General features: G+C 40.1%; 1 protein-coding gene across 2 annotated transcripts in view; it reads left to right on the top strand.

Moving 5' to 3' along the window:
- GNPAT (glyceronephosphate O-acyltransferase) overlaps positions 1-22329 on the top strand; it is a 42112-nt gene extending 19783 nt beyond the window's left edge. For both annotated transcript variants that reach the window (XM_032806380.2, XM_032806379.2), the window contains exons 9-16: positions 4880-5103; positions 11392-11637; positions 12711-12790; positions 16644-16784; positions 19249-19348; positions 19454-19547; positions 21221-21282; positions 21546-22329. In XM_032806380.2, the coding sequence (XP_032662271.1) occupies positions 4880-5103; positions 11392-11637; positions 12711-12790; positions 16644-16784; positions 19249-19348; positions 19454-19547; positions 21221-21282; positions 21546-21589 (991 nt within the window). In that variant the 3' untranslated portion in view covers positions 21590-22329. The remainder of the gene's footprint in view (positions 1-4879; positions 5104-11391; positions 11638-12710; positions 12791-16643; positions 16785-19248; positions 19349-19453; positions 19548-21220; positions 21283-21545) is intronic.
- Positions 22330-23746: the final 1417 nt, after the last annotated feature.

Genomic DNA, 23746 nt, shown 5'->3' with positions numbered 1-23746 from the left:
ACACTTCCGGTTGATTCTAACTCAGCACTCTTCTCAAGCTCCAGTATCAAAGCAATTACAGAATCCCTTTCAGGCCCTGATACTGGCTTGATCACCAGTACCAACACCATTTTCCCCTCCACTTAACACAGAAGATGACACTTCATCTGATTCAGAAGTGTCTATACAAGGTTCTCCTTTCAACCTCCCTCACTTGAGGTACGCCTTGATGAAAGTCCTAGTAGGGGATATGCCCAACAACCCTGGCAAGGACAACCATTGGGTCCTGCTCCCTTCCTTTGTGCTTCACCACAGTGGGCTTATTGGAACTGTTGGGCCCTTTATGGTGACCAGTTATACACGGCCCCATCTCATAAGAGAGCACGTCAAGAAATACTACTGCTATCCTTGGGTCCTTCCACACAGCAGGATTGTACAGGGGAGCAAGAGCCAACTGCAGAAGAAGGAGCATCACCAAATCTTTCTCCTCACCAGACAAGGATGTCATGCCTCCCCCACTGTCTTATGCTGACAATTTCAAGGGCTTTCAGGACTTTATGAAATTTACAGCTGAGACCCTGCACATTCTGTTGGAGGTACAGGAGCCCCAACACTCCTTGCTGGACATTCTTTACATATCTCCTTGGCAAAATTGCCTTACTCATTGATGATACTCTTCTGGCACCTGCATGTTTTGTGTGGCAAACCATAGCTATTATACCATCTACATATAAATGGGCAGATAAAAAATACTGCATAGCACTCAAAGAATGGGCATATCTCTTCTCCCATCCTGCACCCATCAATGAGCAGAACAGACAACACCAGTTCCATTCTATGCCTTCTGATAAAGAACTAAAAAGACTTGATCTTTTGGGACAAAAAAGCTACTCTTCTGCCATGCTGCAGTTCAGAGTAGGCAATTACCAAGCCCTGATGGTGAAGTCCAATTTTTACAAACTATTTCAAATTCTCATCTTTTATTGAATACGTGTCACCGGGTCAGAGAATTGAGGTATGAGCGTCTGCTTGTATAGGTTGTGTGTGTTGGGTGTATAAATGGTTGAGCGCCAGAACTGAAGACACCTTGAGTGCAGTCTTGCTAAAGATGTTACAAATGTACTGGCTGCCATATGGATCAGAACTCGAAGACAAGCTCTTGCTGTGGTTTGTGGGCTCCGTTGTACTGTTCAGATGAGGCTGGACATAGTGTTGAATCTGTTCCTGGGCAGGTAAGCTCTGGTGGTGCAGGAGTCCGGAGTGGTCCTGACTGAGTCTATTCGCTGAGTGGATGAAAGAGTAGCCTCTTCCGCACTGAGGGGAAGGCCCAATCAGTGGAGCAGAGATCGAGTCCTACTGAGGAAACCCCTTTTTGAACCTGTCAGGTGAACTATTCCCTCCTCTATCTGTCTCCTAAAACCTCATTTCTCAGCCAGGAGGGCAGGCGTGTATGGAGCCTTGATGGCTGACCTGCTGCACATGACGTTCTTCTGTGACAAGGTAACACTGTGTCCACACCCTCGTCCTCCCTAAGGTTTCCTCAGAATTCCACATCAGCCAGGAGATTCGCCTACTGGTGTGTTTATCCCAAGCCTCATTCTTCAAGAGAAGAAATGAGCCTTCATACACTGGATATAAGAAGAGCTCTTGCCTTTTTCCTAGACAGGATTAGGTCCTTTTAGGGCATCACTCAGATTTTTTTTTAATCTCAATTGTAGAATGTGTGAAAGGACAGGAAATTTGCATTCAAACACTGTCCAAAGGGGCTGCAGGATGCATCTTAACGTGTGACAAAGCCGCAGGGGATTGCTCCCCTGCAAGAGTTGGGGATTGCTCCACTAGGCTCAATCTATCTCCGTAACCCTGCTGAGAAACACAACTATCCAAGCCATCTGCAGTCTGATCTTCAGGACACACATTCTCCCAACACTACACTCTTGTGACCTGCTTCCAGAGCTGATGCAGCTTTCAATGATGCTGTTCTGTGATCTGTACTGAATCCACCTTCTCGGCACCCTCCTCTGTGCTGGCAGTGCTCAAGAAGGAGGAGAGGTTACTTACCTTGGACAGTAACTGAGGATCTTTTTGAGATGTGTGTCTTTTTGGGTGCTCCACTCCCCACCCTCCTTCCCTTCTGCCTCATGTTGGACTTCGGTGACCTGAGAAGGAATTGGAGTGGTGGAAGGTCCAACCCTCCCTATGTGCCCTTATACTATAGTGCTCTGGTACGTAGGGATTCCTGTTTATAGACTGAGATCAGTCCTGTATCCTGGAGCAATTAGGAATTCAGCGCAGTCTTTAAACTGGGATACTGTGTTCCTTGTGTCTGGCGCCACCAAATAGACTGGCAGCGGCAATCTGCATCAACTGTATCTTCCAAGTGACCTTCAAGGAGAGTCCCACATACAGCATGTTGTGGTAGTCTAAACTAGAGGTCCCAGTGGCATTGGTAAGTGTGGAAAAGTCTGCGCTGGAGAGAGAGAATCACAACTGCATTTCTGGGTGCAGATTTAAGCAGGTGGATTGAGTTAAATCAAAGCTCTCCACTTGGTGGTTTAAATCCATTAATGTTAATCAACTTTTCCATTTGTACTTCAGTGACCTTTTTTTTTTTTTTTTTTTTTTTTTTAAAGGTGCATTTTCATTGGTTGATATAACCATTAAACCATGTTGATTTACAACTAAATAGAGCTTTTAGGTTAGATTTGGAACATCTTTTTGCTACTATACACTATAATTATATGCCTTAATATTTTCAGATACTTAGTATGTGAGATTTTGGGTATATAAACTTCTTATCAAAACATGTACTCAAAGAATGGGCATATCTCTTCTCCCATCCTGCACCCATCAATGAGCAGATCCAGACTAACACGGCTACCCCTCTGATACTTATCAAAACATATATCACATGTAAAACTAAATGATTTATTAAACAGAAAGATTAACTGTGGTCTGTGAATTAATTAAATTGATTATTTCAGGTCAGCCTGGGAAAACTTTCAAATATGCCTAAGTGGAAGTGACTGGAGCTCAAGTTCCTACTTGCCTAAGTCGCTTGAAAATTAGACAGTGTCCTAAGTTACTTACACTGTCCTCCAGTCTTTTAAAACTAGTAGATCTCATCCCCTTCATCTTCATTTTTATTCATAGACCGGAAGAGAGAGACAAGTTTTCCTGCTTTTTGAACTGCCAATCGATTTTTCTCAACTTTGAATGAATTAGCGCAAATGAAGAAAATTATTCTTTCTCTGCCTGCGGAAGCAGCTACTGCTGTCAATAGCTGGTTTAGCACTTTGACAAACTCTGGTTCCGGGTAGTTAGCTAGTGACTTCTCCCAGTTCAGTGGTGTGACTTTGGCTCAGTTCTCAATTGAAAGAATCAGAGCTCAAGTAGAGAGAAGCTATAAAACAGAAGTATGAGACCACCCAGGTGAGCTCAATCGATGATCCTGTCGAGATATGTGATGGTGCCTCCTGGAGTCAGAGGCCCTGGGTCACAATGCAGGTGATCACTTTGCCAGTCTCTTGCACTCAGATGTACAGCCTCTGCATCCCCCACAGGATCAAGCCTTTAATACGGTACATGACCTATTTATAACGCTTGACCTCAAAGGTTAGATTTCCCCCCCCCACCTGATTTTCTTTATATTGGAAAAGCAACCTTTAATTCAAATGTTTTAATGAGGCTCATGGATTAAGAATATTCATTTTCTGTTTCAGTGTTTTAAGAGATTATAATAAATTTAGGCATTAATTTTAATATTAAACAATTTATTTTTGAAAAGAAGAACTTCTTAATTAAATTTAAAAAATCCAATTTTTTTTCAAAAAAGAATTTTAAATCAATTCTCATCCACCCTGGATTTCAGTGTTTAGCTGCCCACTTCCCCTAAAAATCCATGTGAAAGTGGATATTTAAAAGCACCTCTTGGGCAAAGAATGGATGAATCCCCACATAGTGGGGAACACAGTTGCTACCCGCCCATCCAGATGCTTTTCCCCCTGCGTGCTATCATTACCTCTGTCTTGTCTGGACTCTGCTTCATCCAGCTCATATTCATCCACATCTCTCTCCACCACACATGGGGAAAGCAGACACTACAGCTGTAAGGAGGAAAGATTTTTCTACTTTGCATGGGGCAGAAAGAACCTCAGGCCGACTCTGGAAATTTTACATTCTCTTTACAAACCAACTTTGGCTTCCAATCATTTAGAATGTCTAAAAGAGGTGGTGTGATGGGAGTGTAGTGTAGTTAAGGAGTTAAGTGTGTAAGAGAGTATTTGTGCAATAGAGCATTCTGGAGAGAGTGAAGAGTTTGTTTGTTTTTTTACTGTTGTTTAACACCCAAAATCAGAGCCCCATACATAATGCAAGTATGTAACCACATTAATAGTTGCAAAATTTACCTTTTCCCACACAGTTGCAAATATCTGGTTGTTCTTGTGGATTTATGCAATAAACATTCTCCCTAAGCTGGACAGAGTCCAGAAAGGCTTCCCTCCTTCTGAGCTGCTTTATCCTGGCAGGTGTGATATTTCTTTTGCTATAATGCAAACAAATAATATTCATTAGCCATATATTTTCACATTGTATGATATTTTTGGAATCTTTTCAATAAAGTGGAAGGTTTCGAATTATTTTTTGTAATCAGTGAACATAATTTTTGCTTAGATCTGGAGGCCTTGCTTCATAATTTAGGTCTCATGTACTTGCATAATTGCCCAGATGTGTTAGGTGCCGTACTGTGAGTAAAATGGGCAGAAGAATATCTACGTGAGAGAACATACATATATGGGTACAGTACAGGACTACTGGGATTAGGATATAAATTATATCCTCAGATGTAGAGCTTATTCTTGCTTGTAATATATTATGATATTTGGACTTTTCCTTTCAGGCATCTTCCCCAAAAGCTATCTGAGGATATCCAGGAATTTGTCACTGATGTAGCCTACAAAATGGAGCTTCTACAGATGGAAAACATGGTTCTGAGCCCCTGGGTATTAATTGCTTCTGTCCTGCTCCAGAATTTGCCAGCCATAGATTTTGAACTTCTGGTTGAAAAGACACTTTGGCTGAAAGGCTTAACGCAGGCTTTTGGAGGATTCCTCGAGTGGCCTGGTATGCAGATAATTATATTCCTTTTGCTAAGGAAAGTTACACTGTGAAGTGAGTTTTATTTATGTTGAAGCAGTACTAAAAGCCAAGCGTAGGGATTTCGGTCCTGATCAAGAGAGTTTGACTGAAAATCCAGTCATGTGGAGATGGAACAGATGTGCTACTTTTTTGAGGTGTGAAGGGGTAAAGAGGGAGAAACTCCAGTATATTATATTAAAGTAGTGCTGAGATTTGCCTAATATTGTTTCTTTATCCAAACCCTAACGTTTGAAAGCACAGGTCACAGAACGTTATCTAAGCTGAAAAAGGAGCTCCGTATAATACTGAGTCTAAAGTTTGATATCCAGTGTAATGTAAACTGCCCCTGTAATCAAGAACCTCCCAAACACATGCACAGAAAGTCACATTACATCTTTGATTTTTATTTTTTTCTCCTATTCCATAGTTTGAGTGTTTACACCTGCCTCAAGGTTTGCTCGCCTGCCCATTCTTTATATTTAACCTGTCTTTAAAGTGGCTCGTGATACTTTGTATGGGGAGCCACTGAGAGCTATGCAAGTCAAAAAGATGAAGGAAATCCAGTCTCATGTCTCAGTAGTAACATACATAAAAAGTTTACACTATCTGATTTAAGATGACAGTTTTCCCTTTAAAATCTCTCAAATATAAACTATAGTCCAAGCAGGTCTTTACTCTAATACTCATTTGTACATAATAAAAAGGGGGAATATTTTTACACACTGCAGGCAGGGCTGGATTAACTCTCCAGTGGCTTGAGGCTATTAGATTTTGTGGGGCCACCGTACACAAGTCTTTCCTCATTTAAAACAAAGTTATCACAATTATGGCATCAAGGCTATTAACACTATATTAAACTTGCCATTTAATTAACATAAAGCCGTTCTGTGGTTACAATTCAGTCTTAAAACATATAGAAAATAATTAAGTTAATTCAAAATAGCCTACTTCTTACCTTAGAACAGCTGTTATATTAGTTTCTTTCAGGCTGGGGCAGAGTGTTGGGGTGCAGGAGAAGGGTGTGGGCTATGGGAGGAAGTTTGGGGCAGGAGAGGATTCTGACCTGGGATTGGGGTGCAGGAGGGGGTGCAAGGTGCAGGCTTCACCTGGGAAGTGCTTACCACAGGCGGCTTCTGGCTAGCGGTGCAGCAGGGCTCAGGCAGGCTGCTTGCTTGCCTGCCATAGCCCCATGCTGCTTCTGGAAGCTGGCACATCTCTGTGCACCCCTGGTGGGGAGGGGGACAGTGTGTCTCTGTGTGCTGCCCATGTCCATAAGCACTGTTCCCACAGCTCCCATTGGATGGGAACAGGCCAATGGGAGCTGTGGGGATGCTGCTGGATGTGGGGGCAGTGCACAGAGCTGCCTCCCTCTTCCCCCTCCCCCCAGCCAGGGGGTGCAGAGACGTGCCAGGAGTGGCATGGGGCCGCGGCATGCAGCCTACCTGAGTTCTGCTGAGTCCTTTAGCCCGGGGCCCTGGGCTGCAGCCCCTAAAGTCCCTGCATTAATCCAGCCCTAGCTGCAGGAAAAAAAAATAGAGGTACTACTCTGTTACAGAACTCTGTCCATCATGAAAGAACACCCATCTCTCTTCCTTCCAGATGCTTTCAGTTGTTTGGCTGAAGGAAAGCTCTGCCTCTGCAAACCCAGTAAAAATAACTACCCGAATGGTATATGTCCCAAACCAACAGCCTCATTACAGAGTGAATTAAAGAATACTCCAAATATAGGCATTTTGCAGGGTGTTTTTTTTATTTTTTTTAAGCAAACATAATGAATTTTTGTTTTAGTAGGATTATAAGTAAGGCCCTACTTGATCTGTCAAATAATTGTGGTTGAGTTGCAGACAAGACATGGAAAATTGTGGAAAAGTAATAATGGACCTTTTATTATTTGCAGTAATTCGGAAAACCTGGAGTGGATCTATTTGTTTAAGAAAAATGTGCTGGAACTATATGAATACTGCAATTTTTTTTTATTATAACCAGACATTTTGCTGCAACTATATTACAGTCATGAATGCATGGGGCTGACAAAGGGAACTCCCACTGTCAGCCTCCCTGGGCTAACAAATTTGTAGTGGAAGCCTAATATTGCAGGATCAGCAATTTCTGCAATATCGCCATTTAAGTAGGTCCTTAGTTATAAATAAGGAGATGATTCTGTCATGGATTCCATGACTTTCTGGGACGTCTGTGACTTCTGGGCAAGGCCGCTGCAGCGTCAGCTCCATGGCTGTGGGAGAGCAACTGCTGGAACAGCGGCCAGCCCCAAGGCTGCCGGAGCCATGGTCCTTGGCATGCCAGAGCAGTTGCTAGGGTTGGGTCAGCCCCCTTGGGATCAGAGCAGCAGCAGTCAGCCTGTGCCACAGGAGTAGCAGCAGGATTGGAGCAGCCGCAGGTCATCGGCAGCGGTCTGTTTATCCTTCCCTCAACCCCAAGGTATTTTTAGTAAAAATCAGGGACAGGTCTCAGGCTTCTGTGAATTTTTGTTTATTGACTGACTGTGATCTGTCCCTGACTTCTACTAAAAAATACAGAATCTTAACATTAGTTATAAGTATAATCTGGGTACTGGAACATAGACCTTTTCTTGTACATGAGCTCTCTAATAAATTTTGCTGCCATTAAAATGTTGCACTTCTGCAAAGTGAAGCAAATATCTGATCTCACTTGGCCCCACTAGATGCTACAGTAATGTAAATAATAAGCAGTAACAATCTCTCCTGATTATCCTTCCCTCCTTCTGAGGGCTGTAGTTCATCAGGAATAAAGCAGATAATCTAAATTGCTGTAAAATGTCAAACCACAGATTCTCAATTTCCTGCTCTTGTTTTTTCCCCATCAGTTTATCCTTAAACTTGATGTGGTATTCTGGATTCTGAAAAGTTCTTCCACTAGGTGTTTGTATCTTTGGAGGCCTTGGTTGCTTTACAGAAGTTTTCAGACCTCCCAGATGTGGTCTGAAATTCTGTGATCTGGAACACTCAGCAACCAGATTTTTTTTTTTTTAATATATGATATGACTGATATATACATGCATATATATTAGTCATGATGCTTTGAAGAGATCCAGGTGTTTAAGCAGCATTTATGTAGCACATCAGCAATATTTTTTTTTTAACAGATCAGCAGCAGTAGCATCCCAGCAGGCAAAAACTGTGATCCTAGCTTGGATCATGGTACTCATCCCCTAGACCGTGTCTGCTAGCAGAGGTCTCTTTGGCTCCCCATATTCTGTAAAACTAAATGGCAGAATCATTTACTATTAAAAATAAGCAGCCTATATTGTCAAAATGCAAGACAAAGGACTGATGATAAAGCAGATTCCGCTGTTTTGTGCTGGCCACTTTATGGGGCTTAAGTTTTTGGTTGACATAGCTGTGTCGCTCAGGGGTATGAAAAATCCTCATCCCAGAGTGACATAATTATGCTAATCTAACCCCCAGTGTAGATGCAGTTAGGTTGATGGAAGAATGCTTCCATCTATGTAGCCATTGTTGCTCTGAGAGATGGTGTTCCTACAGCAACAGAGAAACCCCTTCCGTCAGTGTAGGCTCCATCTCTGCTACAAGGTTATGCCAGCATAGCCATGGTGATGTAGCTATGCTGGTTTAGTCCCCCATAGCATAGACAAGACCTGGGTATGATTATGTGTTCGGGTTTTTTTTACTTTGAGTTATTAATTTAAAGTAGTTAGCACCTTTTTTGTAAAAACCAGTTTGGACACTCCATCAAAGTCTGTGGTTTGTAGTCTATGGGTTTGGCTACACTCGAAACTTCAAAATGCTGCCGCGGGAGCGCTTTGAAGTGTGAGTGTGGTCGCAGCACCAGCGCTAGGAGAGAGCTCTCCCAGCGCTGCACGTACTCCACCTCCTCATGGGGATTAGCTTGCAGTGCTGGAAGCCGCGCTCCCAGCGCTGTGGCACTGTTTACACTGGTGGTTTACAGTGCTGTATCTTGCAGCACTCAGGCAGCTGTCTTTTTCACACCCTTGAGCGAGAAAGTTGCAGCGCTGTAAAGTGCTAGTGTAGCCAAGGCCTTTGTAAACCACGTAGCCATTTCCCAACCCCACTCCACCTTTAGCTCCTGGTTGTTTCTCTGTTGGTCGTACTAGCTGTTTGTAATACATTGGGCTTATTTATCTATTGTTGAAACGTACCTATGTGTAAGAAAACTATATTAAAGGATTGCTAAACAACCTATCTGCCTCACCGCTTCTCACCCTGCTGAGCAACTTCAGTGCACTGGCAAAGTTAGGACAAGAGACCTTGAAGCAGCAGATAAGACACTAGCTGCTTGCGGATGAAAGTTATGTTAAAATTGATTTTAAAAGAAACAAATGTACCCCTTTAATGTCCTGTAGATTGGCTTGCACAGAGTCCTATGATCATATGTTTTACCTCTTCATGTTCAGTTTAAGATTATTGTCTATTCCCTTGCTGCTTAGTATATTCTGGTCAGAGAAAGAATATTGTCTCATATTCTACATTGAGAATGTTTTGAAACAGTTTGATTAAATAAGTTAAAATATCTGAATTAGTCAAAGTAGAATAACTCAAGCCAGGCTTTGTGAGTGGAAGAGGCTGTGCATATGTTGTATACTTTTGATCTCATACCACAAGTTCTGGGGCGTGCTTATCTTAATATTTTTTTTCTTATCTGCTATAACCTCAGCCTTGCAAACACTCATTTATGTCTTTGAATAGCGTTCTCAGTAAAACTGTTCTTGAAAAAGTGTGCCAGGGATATGTCTTATGAAGCAAGTAGAACTTTGAGCGTGGGTACAGTCTAAATGTAAGCAAGTGTGTTATCCAATGATGGTCCCATTTTTTCTTCTTTTAGTTTAAGATGAGTTTGAGGGATCTTTCCTTTGTGGGAATTAAGGGAAACTTTTTTGTCAGGTCTCCTAGATCTGATTCAAAGGTTACAATATCAAAAGAATGGTGTCTATCCGAAGTTTACTTTAGCTGATTCAGCGTGAAAGATTGCTGTATCTAAAAAGCTTACCTCCTCAATAACTCTTTTTTTTTCTTTATCCTCTGTAGCCGTAGTCTACTTAGTCAACCAGGCTTATTTGCTTAACATATCCTTACGTCATTACTTCAAGGAAGTTTCTCTAATATAAATGATCTTACAGGTTGGATAATTAGAAGCAGGTTCTTGAAAACTGTATCTTCCCTTTCCAACCCCTTCCCACAACCAAACTGGTATAAGGGTCTAACTGAGAACTGCTTAGGAAGATGAGCCACTTGCAACGAGAGCTAGTCTTAAATCAAAATTCTCCTCTTAAATACTTATCCATCTAATTTTGATGTGACTTTCTCTCCTTATGTGTGCAGAACGCCCATTTACACTAATGTAATATTGGTGCATGCAGCGGTAGAACAATATCTGAATTGAGATTAACCATGCAGATCTAAGAGGCAAATTTTGCTCTTACCTTGACAGAGAGATAGATGAGAAATAAAAATGTACATTTGTAAATCTTAAATAAATGTGGTGAACAGAGCTATGAAATGTACCTGTCTAATAATGTAGCTGTGCTCTCCATTGAGAGGTTTAGAACAGTGGTTATCCATTTTTTTGGTTGCAGGGAGGGAAGGAGACCACTTCCTATTTCCTGAGGTGATAAATAGGGCCCTTCCAAATTCGCAGCCATGAAAAACATGTCATGGACCATGAAACCTGGACTCCTACTGTGAAATTTGTTTTTTGTGTGTACTTTTACCCTATGCTGTACAGATTTCACGGGGGAGATCAGCATTTCTCAAATTGGGGGTCCTGACCCAAAAGGAAGTTGGAGGGGGCCACAAGGTTATTTTAGAGGGGGCATTGCCACCCTTACTTCTGTGCTGCCTTTGAGCTGGGCAGCTGGAGGGCGGTGGCTGTTGGCAGGGTGCCCAGCTCTGAAGGCAGCGCCCCATCGACAGCAGTGCAGAAGTAAGGGTGGCAATATCAGATTTAAATAGCTGAAATCATGAAATTTATTATTTTTTAAAATTCTATGACCGTGAAATTGACCAAAATGAGCTATGAATTTGGTAGGACCCTAAAGATAAGGTTTAGGTTGTAGTTCCAGGAATGCCTGAAATCATTCTCTCTACCTCACCCTATGCTTTTTTCTGCGTCTTTCCAACATGGATCATCCTGTAACAGTTTTTAATGTGTTCCTAGAGGTAAAAATTGTTCGAGGTTGCAAAATATAATGTAATATTATACATTCTGCTCTTACTTTTTCCTTTAGCATTTGTCTGTGTTGTGTCTTTTTACTAGATAACCTATCTGCCAATAAAGCAGTCACATCCAGCCTTGCCCTGCACTCCAACATTGTAAGCCTTGTCAATGGCCAAGTGGTTTTAAATGACGTGAGAATGGAGAATGGAGCTACAGAGGAGCTTGTTTTTAAACAGGCCCTCTCCATCCTCATGTGTGGAGCCTACAGGAACCAGTTGCTAAATGTGTTTGTGCGCCCATCTCTGGTGGCGGTAGCATTGCAGATGACGCAAAGTTTCAGAAAAGGTAACTTCATAATATTAACGTATTATAAAGGAGCTTGACCTGACTTTCAGAGGTGTTGGGCACCTGGAGTGCCTGCTGATGTCACAGGGTGCTAATCAAATTGAATACTTACGCCAACATTCAGAATGAGGCCCACTGGCATCAGATTTTGTGATTTTTATTTTTTTGCAGCTTTTTAATGCCCTGTTCACACTAGCACAAAGTTAATCCATTTTCACAGCCACGTTACAGCATTCCTCCGGGAACCATGGCAGATGTTTTTGCAATGTTTTAAGTCACAGGACAAGGTAATGTGACTCTCATTATTCCTGACATTATTTATACTGATCTGGAACATATTACTGACTTGAAAGTAGATACTCTGCAGGCCTTTCTCTGGTTAGCATTCTGATTTGCATTTGGAGCTCGCCTGGGAGGATCAACTACTGGAAACAGACAGGGTAAATAGTTTTCCACACACCAGTTGTGGTATATGGAATGGTATTTGAAACAAACTACTTCCTTTAGTAGGGTCTGAATGCTATTTAATAGGGTTGTGGAATAGTTTAGTATGGACGTGGCCTTGCTCTGACTGCTCAGGTGTTTGAGTGTATGTACACGTACTCTAGCACTACCTGCATCCTAGATTTATTCCCATAGAGTGCAGTTAGTTGTAAAGCTCTCGCCATCTCCTTGCTCGTGTCTGTGAAATATTGTAGCAGTCAGTACTTTCCCTTGTTTAGTACTTGGAATAACTTTTTTTTTTTTTTAAATGGAAAATGTTTGGTTTGGCAAAGATTAATTTTAAACATCTACAGTATTTTCTGTATGTTCAGGGAGATTGCACAAATACAACCAACGTTTCCCCTTTTTTAAGATTAGTTGCATGAAGTATGTAGATGATACCATTTCAAGTTGAATCAGTCTCTGTGTACATGCTCATCTTTTTTTTTTTTTTTTTTTTTTTTTTTTTAAGTCCAAACATTTGTGCTAGAAGTTTCCTCTTACACTGAAGGCTTTTCCCCCCTTATTTTACAAATGACTTAAATTAACAATGTTATCTTTAACCTTATCTCTTCCGTCTCTTCCCCCAGAGGAAATCTATAGTTGCTTCATCTTCTTGCGAGACATTTTATATGATGAGTTCATCTTCTTCCCTGGCATTGCACTGAAGGTAAAATCATCCTGTGTAAATAAATAAGGGTACATGCACTTTTATCTGGGTACATGATGGATTAGCTTTAGTTTTGTGGCAAATTCTTTTGAGCCTGAGATTTGTCAGATCTCAACTAACCAGGATTTGGGAAAAACATCTCAAAGGAAACCCAAGTGTAGGTCATTCAGTGAATGTCACGTTCTACCCTGAGTAAGCTTTGCAGCAATTTCTCCACATAGCGTTAAAGGGCTTGTGCTGCTGAAAGAACACCTTTTCAGGTGAGTTGGGAAAACTACTGTCCTGACCTCTTGTGGATTGTGAAAGAAATTGTGGTGGTGGTGGTGGTTTTTTGTTTTTCATGAGAGTACATTGTGTTAATCCTGATGCTGTGGTTAAATTCCAGTGTGCAATGGCTGCATTTGCCTACATAAATGCTCCCAGGAAGCTAGTACATTTCACTTACTTCTAAAAAACTGTTGTGGTAGAGTAGTGGTTATGGTGTAGAATAGAATGAGTGCTCTGTTCTCAGCAGAAATTATATTCACTATTTTAATGTTTTATTACTATGTCTTTATTATCATGGTCTGCAACATTGATTCATGTTTTGCATAAATACAGTGCATATTACTGAATTTTAAAAAATCATTGTTAATAAAACTAGTTATTGCCCATTCAATGTGGTCATGACTGGCCCTTTTGTGTAACTATATACAGTACCTAAAGTACACAATAGTGTAAATACAACTTAATGTAATGTCTTCTGAGACTTCTAGTTCAAAAGAAAAATTACCAAGAAGGATTAGGTGATGCTATATGTTTGCTGCTCCCACTGAAATTAAAGTGAATGAAAGTTTTGATATTTAATAGTTCAGGGATTGGGCCCAAATAGCTGTCCAAGTTTAATTTTGATCAAAAAATAAGTTATGTAAACACTTTAGACAAAAGTAACAAATTATTACATTGCATCTGTACTATTTTAAAATAGCCATAGGTTTTCAATACAAAAAGGAAAAAAGAGAGCCTTCCACGTTGCTTATGTGACTGCATATGTTAACTTAAAGGTTCAAGTAATGTTTTCTTAAGATAAAACAAAACAAAAAACATACACCAGAGCACCAAACTTGAAGGACATGTTTACACTGGACACACAGATTAAAGTGTTCTATATTTGGTTGTTGAAACTACAAAGAACAGCTCGTACAGTCCCTTCAATCCTTTGGATATATGGTGTGTTGGAAATGCTTTGGATTTTAGAGTGCAGATCTGAGATGTTCTAACTTCAAAAGTCTTCAGAAAATTTAATTCCTAACTACATTGTAAGTCCCCTAGAAGTGTGACTATATTTTGACACAGAAAAGAGATAAAATAGTCTTAAATTTCTAAAGATTCTGTTAATACAGTGAAAGAAATCCTAAAATTTGTATATATTGGAGAATTCAGAATTTGTATTATGAATTAATCACAGTTAAGTCTCGTGATTAACTCAAAAAAATTGCGAATAATCACACTGTTAAACTATAGAATACTAATTAAAATTTATTAAATATTTTGGATGTTTTTCTACATTTTCAAATATATTGATTTCTATTACAGTACAGAATACAGTGCTCACTTTATATTACAGATATTTTCACTGTAAAAATGATAAAAGAAATACACCTGTACCCTGATATAATGCTGTCCTCGGGAACCAAAAAAATCTTACCGCGTTATAGGTGAAAGAGCGTTATATTGAACTTGCTTTGATCTGCCGGAGCATGCAGCTCCCCCCTTCCCCCCTTCCGGAGCACTGCGTTACCGCGTTATATCCGAATTCGTGTTATATCGGGTCACGTTATATTGGGGGAGAGGTGTAGTATTTTTCAACTCACCTCATACAAGTACTGTAGTGCAATCTCTTTATCGTGAAAGTGTAACTTACAAATGTAGATTTTTCTTTTGCTACATAACAGCACTCAAAAACAGAACAATATAAAACTTTAGAGCAGCAGCAGCAGCTAGCACATCCCTCGGCCCATGCCAATTCCCGCAGTCCCCATTAGCCTGGAACAGCGAACCACGGCCAGTGGGAGCTGCGATCAGCCGAACCTGCAGATGCTTCAGGTAACCAAACCGTCCAGGCCCGCCAGTGGATTTCTCTGATGGGCTGTGTTCCAAAGGTTGCCGATTGCTGCTTTAGAGCGTACAAGTCCACTCAGTCCGTCTTGTTCAGACAATCGCTAAGAAAAACAAGTTTGTTTACATTGACGGGAGATAGTGCTGCCTGCTTCTTATTTACAGTGTCGCCTGAAAGTGAGAACAGGTGTTTGCATGGCACTTTTGTAGCCGGCATTGCAAGGTATTTACGTTCCAGATATGCTAAACATTCCCATGCCCCTTCATGCTTTGGCCACCATTCCATAGGGCATACTTCCATGCTGCTGATGCTCATTTAAAAAAAAAAAAAAGCATTGATTTAATTTGTGACTGAACTCCTTGAGGGAGAACTGTATGTTTCCTGTTCTGCTTTACCCACATTCTGCCATATATTTCATGTTATAGCAGTCTCAGATGATGACCCAGGACATGTTCGTTTTAAGAACACTTTCACAGCAGATTTGACAAAATACAAAGGGGATACCAATGTGAGATTTCTAAAAATCGCTACAGCATTCGACCCAAGGTTTTAAGAATCTGAAGTGCCATCCAAAATCTGAGAGGGACGAGGTGTGGAGCATGCTTTCAGAAGTCTTAAAAGAGCAACACTCCAATGTGAAAACTACAGAACCCGAAACACCAAAAAAGAAAAATCAGCCTTCTGCTGGTGGTATCTGACTCAGATGATGAAAATGAATACGCATCGGTCTGTTCTGCTTTGGATTGTTATTGAGCAGAACACATCATCAGCATGGACGTATGTCCTCTGGAATGGTGGTTGAAGCATGAAGGGACATATGAATCTTTAGCACATCTGGCACATAAATATCTTGCAACGGCTGGCTACAACAGTGCCGCGTGAACACCTGTTCTCACTTTCAGGTGATACTGTAAACAAGAAACGGGCAGCATTATCTCCTGCCAATTGTAACCAAACTTGTTTGTCTGAGTGATTGGCTGAAGTAGGACTTGTGGCTCTGACATTTTACACTGTTTTATTATTGTTTTTACATAATTCTACATTTTGTAAGTTCAACTTTCATAATACAGAGATTCCACTACAGTACTTGTAATGGGGGAATTGAAAAATACTATTTCTCTTGTTTTTTTACAGTGCAAATATTTGTAATAAATATAAAGTGAGCACTGTTCACTTTGTAGTCTGTTGTAATTGAAATCAATATATTTGAAAATGTAGAAAACATCCAAAAATACTTAAATTGTATTCTATTATTGTTTAACAGTGCGACTTTCAATAGGAATTAGGTGCTTAAATGTTGTTTATGTTTTAAGTAGGAAAAGAAGTTTTGTTTGACCTTATGATAACTAACTCCACTTCAACCATGGCATGGTCCCTACTTTTAGAGAGCTTTTAACATGTTTTATGTTAGATGGTTGTCATTGTTACTAGCGGAGTGCCTATGGTTGACCACGACCAGCTAACAGTCATCATACTGGGGCAAAGTCCCGGATTAAGTGATGTAGGCTAATATAATGCCAATTTCTTTCCTATACAAGACAAGGTCTCAGACACCTTCCTGTGCAGATAGAGAGGCCATTATATTATGAGGCCTCCCAATTCGAGAATATGAACTCCATACCTGTTAAGAGATTGTCTGGAAAACTTCTTTCAGAAACTTCAGTGGCAGCCTGATGGTAGCTGTATGTAATTATTTTCATGAGGAGACTTAGCTGCACTTGTCCTTAGTTACACTGTTTTTCCTTTGCCCCACAGGACTTTGAAGAAGGATGTTTTCTGCTTACAAAAAGTGATGTAATTCAAGTGACTCCCCAGGAAATCTTAGTTACAGAGAGAGGAAATTCTGTAGCAGTTTTTTTGGCAGCTCTGTTCAGGCCTTTTATGAAAGGTTACCAGGTACACAATTCTTCACAAAGTTCACACCTACTCTCTCCTATTCTCCCACTCATAAGTTCTGTGGGGAATGGCATGAATCATGGTTCTTCTGTGGTAGAAACACTAAGTGTTAGCCTGGGTGGGAGTGGAAGGGAGAAGATACATAGCAGTAGTAAGTTTTATCTAATAATGTGAAGAGATTGGTTCCCTCTCGTGACACAGATTTAAAAAAAAAAAATACAGGGTAGTTAACTTCTTTTGTGGTAGTGCTAAGGTTCTTGTGACAGGCTAGTTGGAGCTGTGGTATCTTACATAAGTGAAGCTGCATGTGAGGGTTGGTGTTCTGTCCCTGTGAAGTGCAGTTTATTTAAGAAGAGCAATCCAGAGTAACAAACACCTTGTCCTGTTTAGGTCCCAGCACAAATAGTGCCCAAGTCAAAAATAAATGAGTAAGTTTTCAGGCAAAAGAGGAAGGGTAGGCTGACTGGTTCCCTTAGCTCTAGCCCCCTCCCTTGCAAATCATTCCCTCAGGATTTATAAAGCTCACTTCTCAGGGAATCTGTTGTTAATGGGCTAATTGCCAGTCCTTAGAAAGAGGACTTATTTAGCATGTGTAAGTGGATAGTATGCAAACTGCAGAAGTTGGTTGTATGTTTGGCCAAAGCCTGCATGGGAATTCTTCGCCCTGTCAATGTCTATTTTAATTCTACTCTCCACTCACGAAGCCTACCAAAACTAAATAATTCTTTACACTTCTTAAATAAAATAAATATGCTAGAAGAGGATAGCAAATTCCCACCACTGTAAGACTGTGTCAGTTATTGGCTAGATCATAGTGGCCAGGGTCATAAGAGTGGTTATATTGGGTCAGACTAAAGGTCCATCTAGGCTAGTATGCTGTCTTCTGATGTGCCCCAGAGGGAATGAATAGAACAGGTGATCATCAAGTGATCCCTCCCCTGTCACCCATTTCCCAGCTTCTGGCAAACAGAGGCTCAGGACGCCATTGGTGGATCTATCCTCCATTAATTTACCTAGTTCTTTTTTGAACCCTGTTATAGTCTTGGCCCTCACAACATCCTCTGTTAAGGAGTTCCACAGGTTGACTGTGCATTGTGTGGAAAAAATACTTCCTTTTGTTTGTTTTAAACTTGCTGTCTATTAATTTCATTTGGTGGCCCCTAGCTCTTATGTTATGAGGAAGAATAAATAACACTTTCTTATTTACTTTCTCCACTCAGTCATGATTTTATAGATCTCTATCATATCCCCTCTTAGTCATCTCTTTTTCAAGCTGAAAAGTCCCAGTCTTATTAATCTCTCCTCATACGGCAGCCGTTCCATACTCCTAATCATTTTTGTTGCCCTTTTCTGAACCTTTTCTAACTCCAGTATGTCTCTTTTGAGATTGGGGCCACCACATCTGCACACAGTATTCAAGATCTGGGCGTACCATGGATTTATAGAGAGGCAATATGATATTTTCTGTATTATCTATCCCTTTCTTAATTATTCCCAATATTCTCTTAGCTTTGTTGACTGCCACTGTGCATGGAGTAGATGTTTTCAGAAAACTATCCACAATGACTCCAAGATCTTTCTTGAGTGGTAACAGCTAATTTAGACCCCATCATTTTATATGTATAGTTCGGATTATGTTTTCCAATGTGCATTACTTTGCATTTATCACAAGTCACCCAGTTTGAGATCCTTTTGTAGCTTTTCGCAGTCTGCCTGGGACTTAACTACCTTGAGTAGTTTTGTGTCCTCTGCAGATTTTGCCATCTCACTGTTTATCCCTTTTTCCACTCATTTATGAATGTTAAATAGGACTGAGTCCAGTACAGACCCCTGGGGGACACCACTATTTACCTCTCCATTCTGAAAACTGACCATTTATTCCTACCCTTTGCTTCCTACCTTTTAACCAGTTACCAATCCATGAGAGAACCTTCCCTCTTTTCCCATGACTGCTTATTTTGCTTAAGAGCCTTTGGTGAGATTTCTTGTCAAAGGCTTTCTGAAAATCTAAATACACTATATCCACTGGATCCCCCTTGTCCACATGCTTGTTGGTCTGTTGATGGCTCTTCCACTGACTCACTGTTGACCTAGGACAGGTTACTTCACTTCTGTATCTCACTTTCCCTATCTGTGAAATGGATGTTGCTGAAAAGGAATGTCACTTTTGACAGTGAGGCAACTTTTTCAAAGACAAGGACCATAAACCAGTTTCTAATATGACTTATTATTCAGTCTTGTTTTAAATACTAAGATTCTTGTTATGATTACCCAAACAATATTAAAATTTTCTAATGCTATGGATAATGTTATATTTGTCAGCCTGCTAAAAATATATCTTCCAAATTGATTATTAGGAGGATATGTTATTCCTTTAAAAATATTTGTTTGTAATTAAAGACCAATTCAAGTTACAGAATAAGAGGAAAAGCTCGAACACTTCATAAAAATTTTTATTTGTTAGATAATCAGCAGGTATCTTTCAAAAGAAGCAAAAGAGGCCTTTACTGAGAAGCAGTTTATACTTGGAATCCGTAACTTTGCCTTTCAGCTTCTTCAGACAGGTATGTTTTTGCTTTGTGTGGTGGTGTTGGTGCTGTGATACCTTACGTGTGTAATAGTTTGAGTAATTAATGGACTTTTAATTGGCCCCTATGCTTTCTCTGTAGGAAGCACTCAGTGTTATGAAGTTTTGTCCTCTGACTTGCAGAAAAATGCCTTGGCAGCTTTTGTGCGCCTAGATGTAGTGAAGAAGATGAAAACGTAAGTAATACAAGAGGCCCTTGGGTTTACAAGAATGTTAATAAAAGAATTTTGCTGGGGTCTCTACACAAAAGTTGGAAGGTAAATGCAGACAATGTGTTGTCATTATGAGTCTGATTAGATCCGAGGATGAGATCTAGCATAATTATCAATTGCAATGAGTGGTTATACATTAGAGATACTTCTGTTAGTATATCATAATTCGTGTACAGCGCCATCGGACTCTTTTATCTGATATCTTAATGGTTGAACTATAAAATACTAAACAATATATTACAACCCTGATTTTTCTGAACTTGAGCCAACTAAAGTTTGATTATATATCCCCCAGTGTCATACTGAATCACAAAGTAGGCACCTTCTTTGCATGTGCCAGTTCCCCAAATATGGCATCTCTTCATTCTATATTAGGATTATGGGATCTGAAATTAAGCATTTACAAAGTTCACTACCTGGCTTCTAAATCTTTTGATCTCATTTCTTTTTTTATCTTGAGGTTTGAGGTGTTTCCCCCCAAGACCTTTGGATAAACAGGATTCTGCTCTGTTTGCGTAGATTGTTTGTAACACACTTTAAAATAGCTAGGGTTTTTTTAATTTCCTTTTTATTAAAATGGAGACACAAATGACTGTTACAGGCAATGTACTAAATGGCTCATTCTGACTTTTGCTTTAGCATTGCAAGTTAAATGAGTTTAAGCTACGCTGTCTAACATTTCTAATTGTGAATAAATACTCAGGTTAACTGATAAAATATGAAGCCAGCTAATGCTATAAAAAATAGTGTATGTATACACTTAAATGTGTTCATTTTATAAATTCCAAATATATTATGGATCTTCCTGTGGTATTAATTAGTAGGGCAAACAGTTTGCAGTGAGCAGAGTACCTGACAAATTTAGCCCTTTTCCCTTTTAGGAATAATCTGTTAATAGACACATTTTTACAAACTTACATACCAGTCATAGTTGACCAAATGACGTATCCAATTTGTTGTGAATTATCAGTCTTTGTTCTGTGATCTTAGCTGTGTGCTATCTTAGTTCTTTGACTGGGTGACCTTCTAGCTCAAACACTCAGATTTCAATCAAGACTGCCAATAGACTACTTCTGGTGGGAACCCTCGTGTAAAATAGGGATGCTTTCCCACATCACTGGGGTGTTGTGAGGATGAATTAGTTAAGACTAGTAGAGCACTTTGAATAAATCAGTGCGAGGTAACGTTGCTATTGTGGTATCAGCCTTTCTACTGCACCTAGCTGTGATGTTACAAAAATAAACTTTTATGAGGCACATCCTCAGCTGAAGTAAACTGGTGTAGCTCCATGGACGTCAAAGGTGCTATGATGATTCACCTTAGCTCAAGATCTAACTCGATTTCAGATGGGTAGTTAAAACTCGTATAATTAAAACGGGAAGGGAAATACAGGAGAAAAAATATGTTCTAGAAGCATACTTATCCCTCTGTAGTATGGCATTTTCAAAGAGCATCTGTGATGTGTCAACAGACCTTTCAGAGCTGATTATGTGGGTAAAATTGATGGAGGAAGAATAATGAAAGTATTATTTGCTCCAGATAACTTGAAGTATTATCCTTTTTTTATATATTCATTTTCCCATCCTAAAATAACAGCCTTATTACTGTTTCTCTCCCCGCCCCCCGCCCTTATCTAGGACCAATGGATTTACTTACACTGTAAACAAAGAGGCACTCAATAAAACAGCCGAAATGTTTGGTAAGTGTATTTCTTATTGGTATACTAGTTAAACATGTATTTATGGGGAGACTTTCAAAGTCACAAAGAACAGTTAGGTACCTAATTCCCTTTGAAAGTCACATTGTCTGGTATCGCATTACAATACATGCAGTAAAATTACTAATGTGAAATCTGAATGAAAAATAAACTATTTTTAAAATGTTCTTGTTTGCATGATTAACTCCAGCTTGGCATTGGACATAGCCTTCTAATCAATGTATGTGCTTCTCTTTCATCCTTAGATTTTTGGATACCCATAAAGAAACTTGTGACTGCAAGACTTTAATAAAAATATTAATCAAAAGGCTTTGAATTACTTGACTGCGTGCACTATAATCCACAAAGAACACTGAAAAGTACTCAGTTGAAGTATGGCTAGGTACAGAAGTATACATCTTGCCTTTTTCCATTTGGGAATTTTCCTATGTATTATAGTAGATGGCGGGCAAAGGTTGTTCAATTGGAATTTTTTCATTATCAGTACTGAACTTTGTCAGTACTGATGCTCACTGTGTTCCTTTTTAAACTGAATTTAAACATCTTTTTGGATACATATTTAAGGAAAAAAATGCACAGAAACATCTACTTTAAATACTTTTTTAGTTTTTTGTTACAAGGAAATGTTTTGTTTCAAATAGGTTATTTCATCAATGTGAAACTGTAATTGATAACTAGAGACTTAACATTAAACATAATATTTAGACAAATGTTGCTGGTTGTTGTATCTATGATATGGCCATTGTGCTCTTCTTTCATAGAATAAATGTCCTGTAACTTCCAACATGCTGATTCTGTCTTTATCACTTGTTTTATAACTTGATTTGTATTTATTTTTATGTGCAGCTGGGACTACCAAGTATTTAGCTTCTGCACAAAATCTGTCTTAGCATTTAAAGCTGATTTTAAAGCAGTTTGCGCTGTTTTCAGTTGTTAAAATATTGGTATCAATCCTTATTGTGCAATGCTTTGTTTCTTTGCGAACGAGGCTTTATAAATGCATTTTGTCAGTGTTACTGCTCTTCTCAACTACGGTGTGATCTCTGCGTATACTGTATAAATAGACGTGCATTCTGGTACCACCACCATCACCTGTTAAGGTGGTGTTTGTATCAGGGATGTGTCTTGCTGTCCCATGAAAATCTGACTAAATTCAGCTTAGTTTTAAGCTTTTCGGGGGGGAAAAAAAATCTGTTCATATGTGCTCAATACAGACTTCCTACAGTTTCTTAGCTACGTTCTCTAAACATTCTGAGCATGCTCTAACTTTCCCTGCCGTTTTTATTCTGAGCTGCTCTGGGCCACATTCTGTTCTGGTGCCTAGACACAGAACCAAAGGATAGAGATTTCTTTTCCTTACTGGGCCTGGCAATGTAAAGGAGAAAGGCGCCTTATTTGAATTCAGAGGACAAGAGGTGGACCAGGAATAGATTGGGACAAAAAGCCTGGAATGTAACCAAGATCCTGAATCTGACCATTCTTCTGTTGTCAGTAAACATCTGTGCAACTCACTGCTAAAATGTCTCATCCCTCTCTAGGACTGCTTCACAGAGAGGATGACAATGCTCCTTTAGCTCAGTGGGTTCTAACACAGCTGATGACCATTCTGGGTGTCAATATGATGATTGACTGATTAAATTTTTTTTAAAAAAACCCTAGGAAATTACCCTCACCCACACCTACCCCTACTCTTGAACATTAAGGTTGGGATTAGGGGGAAAAAGGCACTAACCACCTTAATTCTGGCATCTCCTAACTTTTGAGTGTTTAATTTGTGTGTGTGTGTGTGTGTGTGTGTGTAGAGAGTTTTAATATATCTCTGTACCTAAAATGTTCTCTGCTATAGGTGTTGTGTATCAGTTGACTGTTACCCATGAGTTAGCTTTGTCACTGTGGGAGTGGAGCTTGTAATTTGAGGGTTGGTTTTTCGTTTTTTTTTTTTAAATGAAGAACATGGTACATGTAAAACTAATTGCATAAACACCCACGTAAGTAGCAGGTAACTGATGTGTAAATGGTGTAGGATGTGTACATGGAAGTTACTATAGTACAGGGTCAGGGCTTCTAAACCTTTTTCTTTGACCCCAAATCAGCCCTTCCCTGCCCGGAGCTGGGTCTGGGGCCAACAGCAACACCCCCTCTCCCTTCCTGGGGCACAGCTTGCTTTGATGATGGTTTCCAGGGGCGGGATTATGGGCAGGGCCCCGGAAAAAAAGGGAGAGAGGCGGCTCCGCGGTCGAGTCTGACACTGGAGCAAAGAAACAACACGAGCTCCCCCAGTTCCTGGCGAATGCGCTTCCGGAGCTTGATAGGGGCCCGTGCTAAGTATGGGAGCCGATCGGACGCGTTTCGTATCCTTACTTCCGGTATGGGAGCCGGTGGGATGCGTTTCATTAACACGCACTTCCGGTATGGGAGACGGTCGGACAACTTTTGGCAGCGCGCA

Source organism: Chelonoidis abingdonii, chromosome 3, assembly GCF_003597395.2.
Source record: "Chelonoidis abingdonii isolate Lonesome George chromosome 3, CheloAbing_2.0, whole genome shotgun sequence".
Lineage (NCBI taxonomy): Eukaryota > Metazoa > Chordata > Testudines > Testudinidae > Chelonoidis > Chelonoidis abingdonii.
The sequence above is the reverse complement of the archived record's forward strand: the minus strand, read 5'-3'. Positions and strand labels throughout refer to the sequence as shown.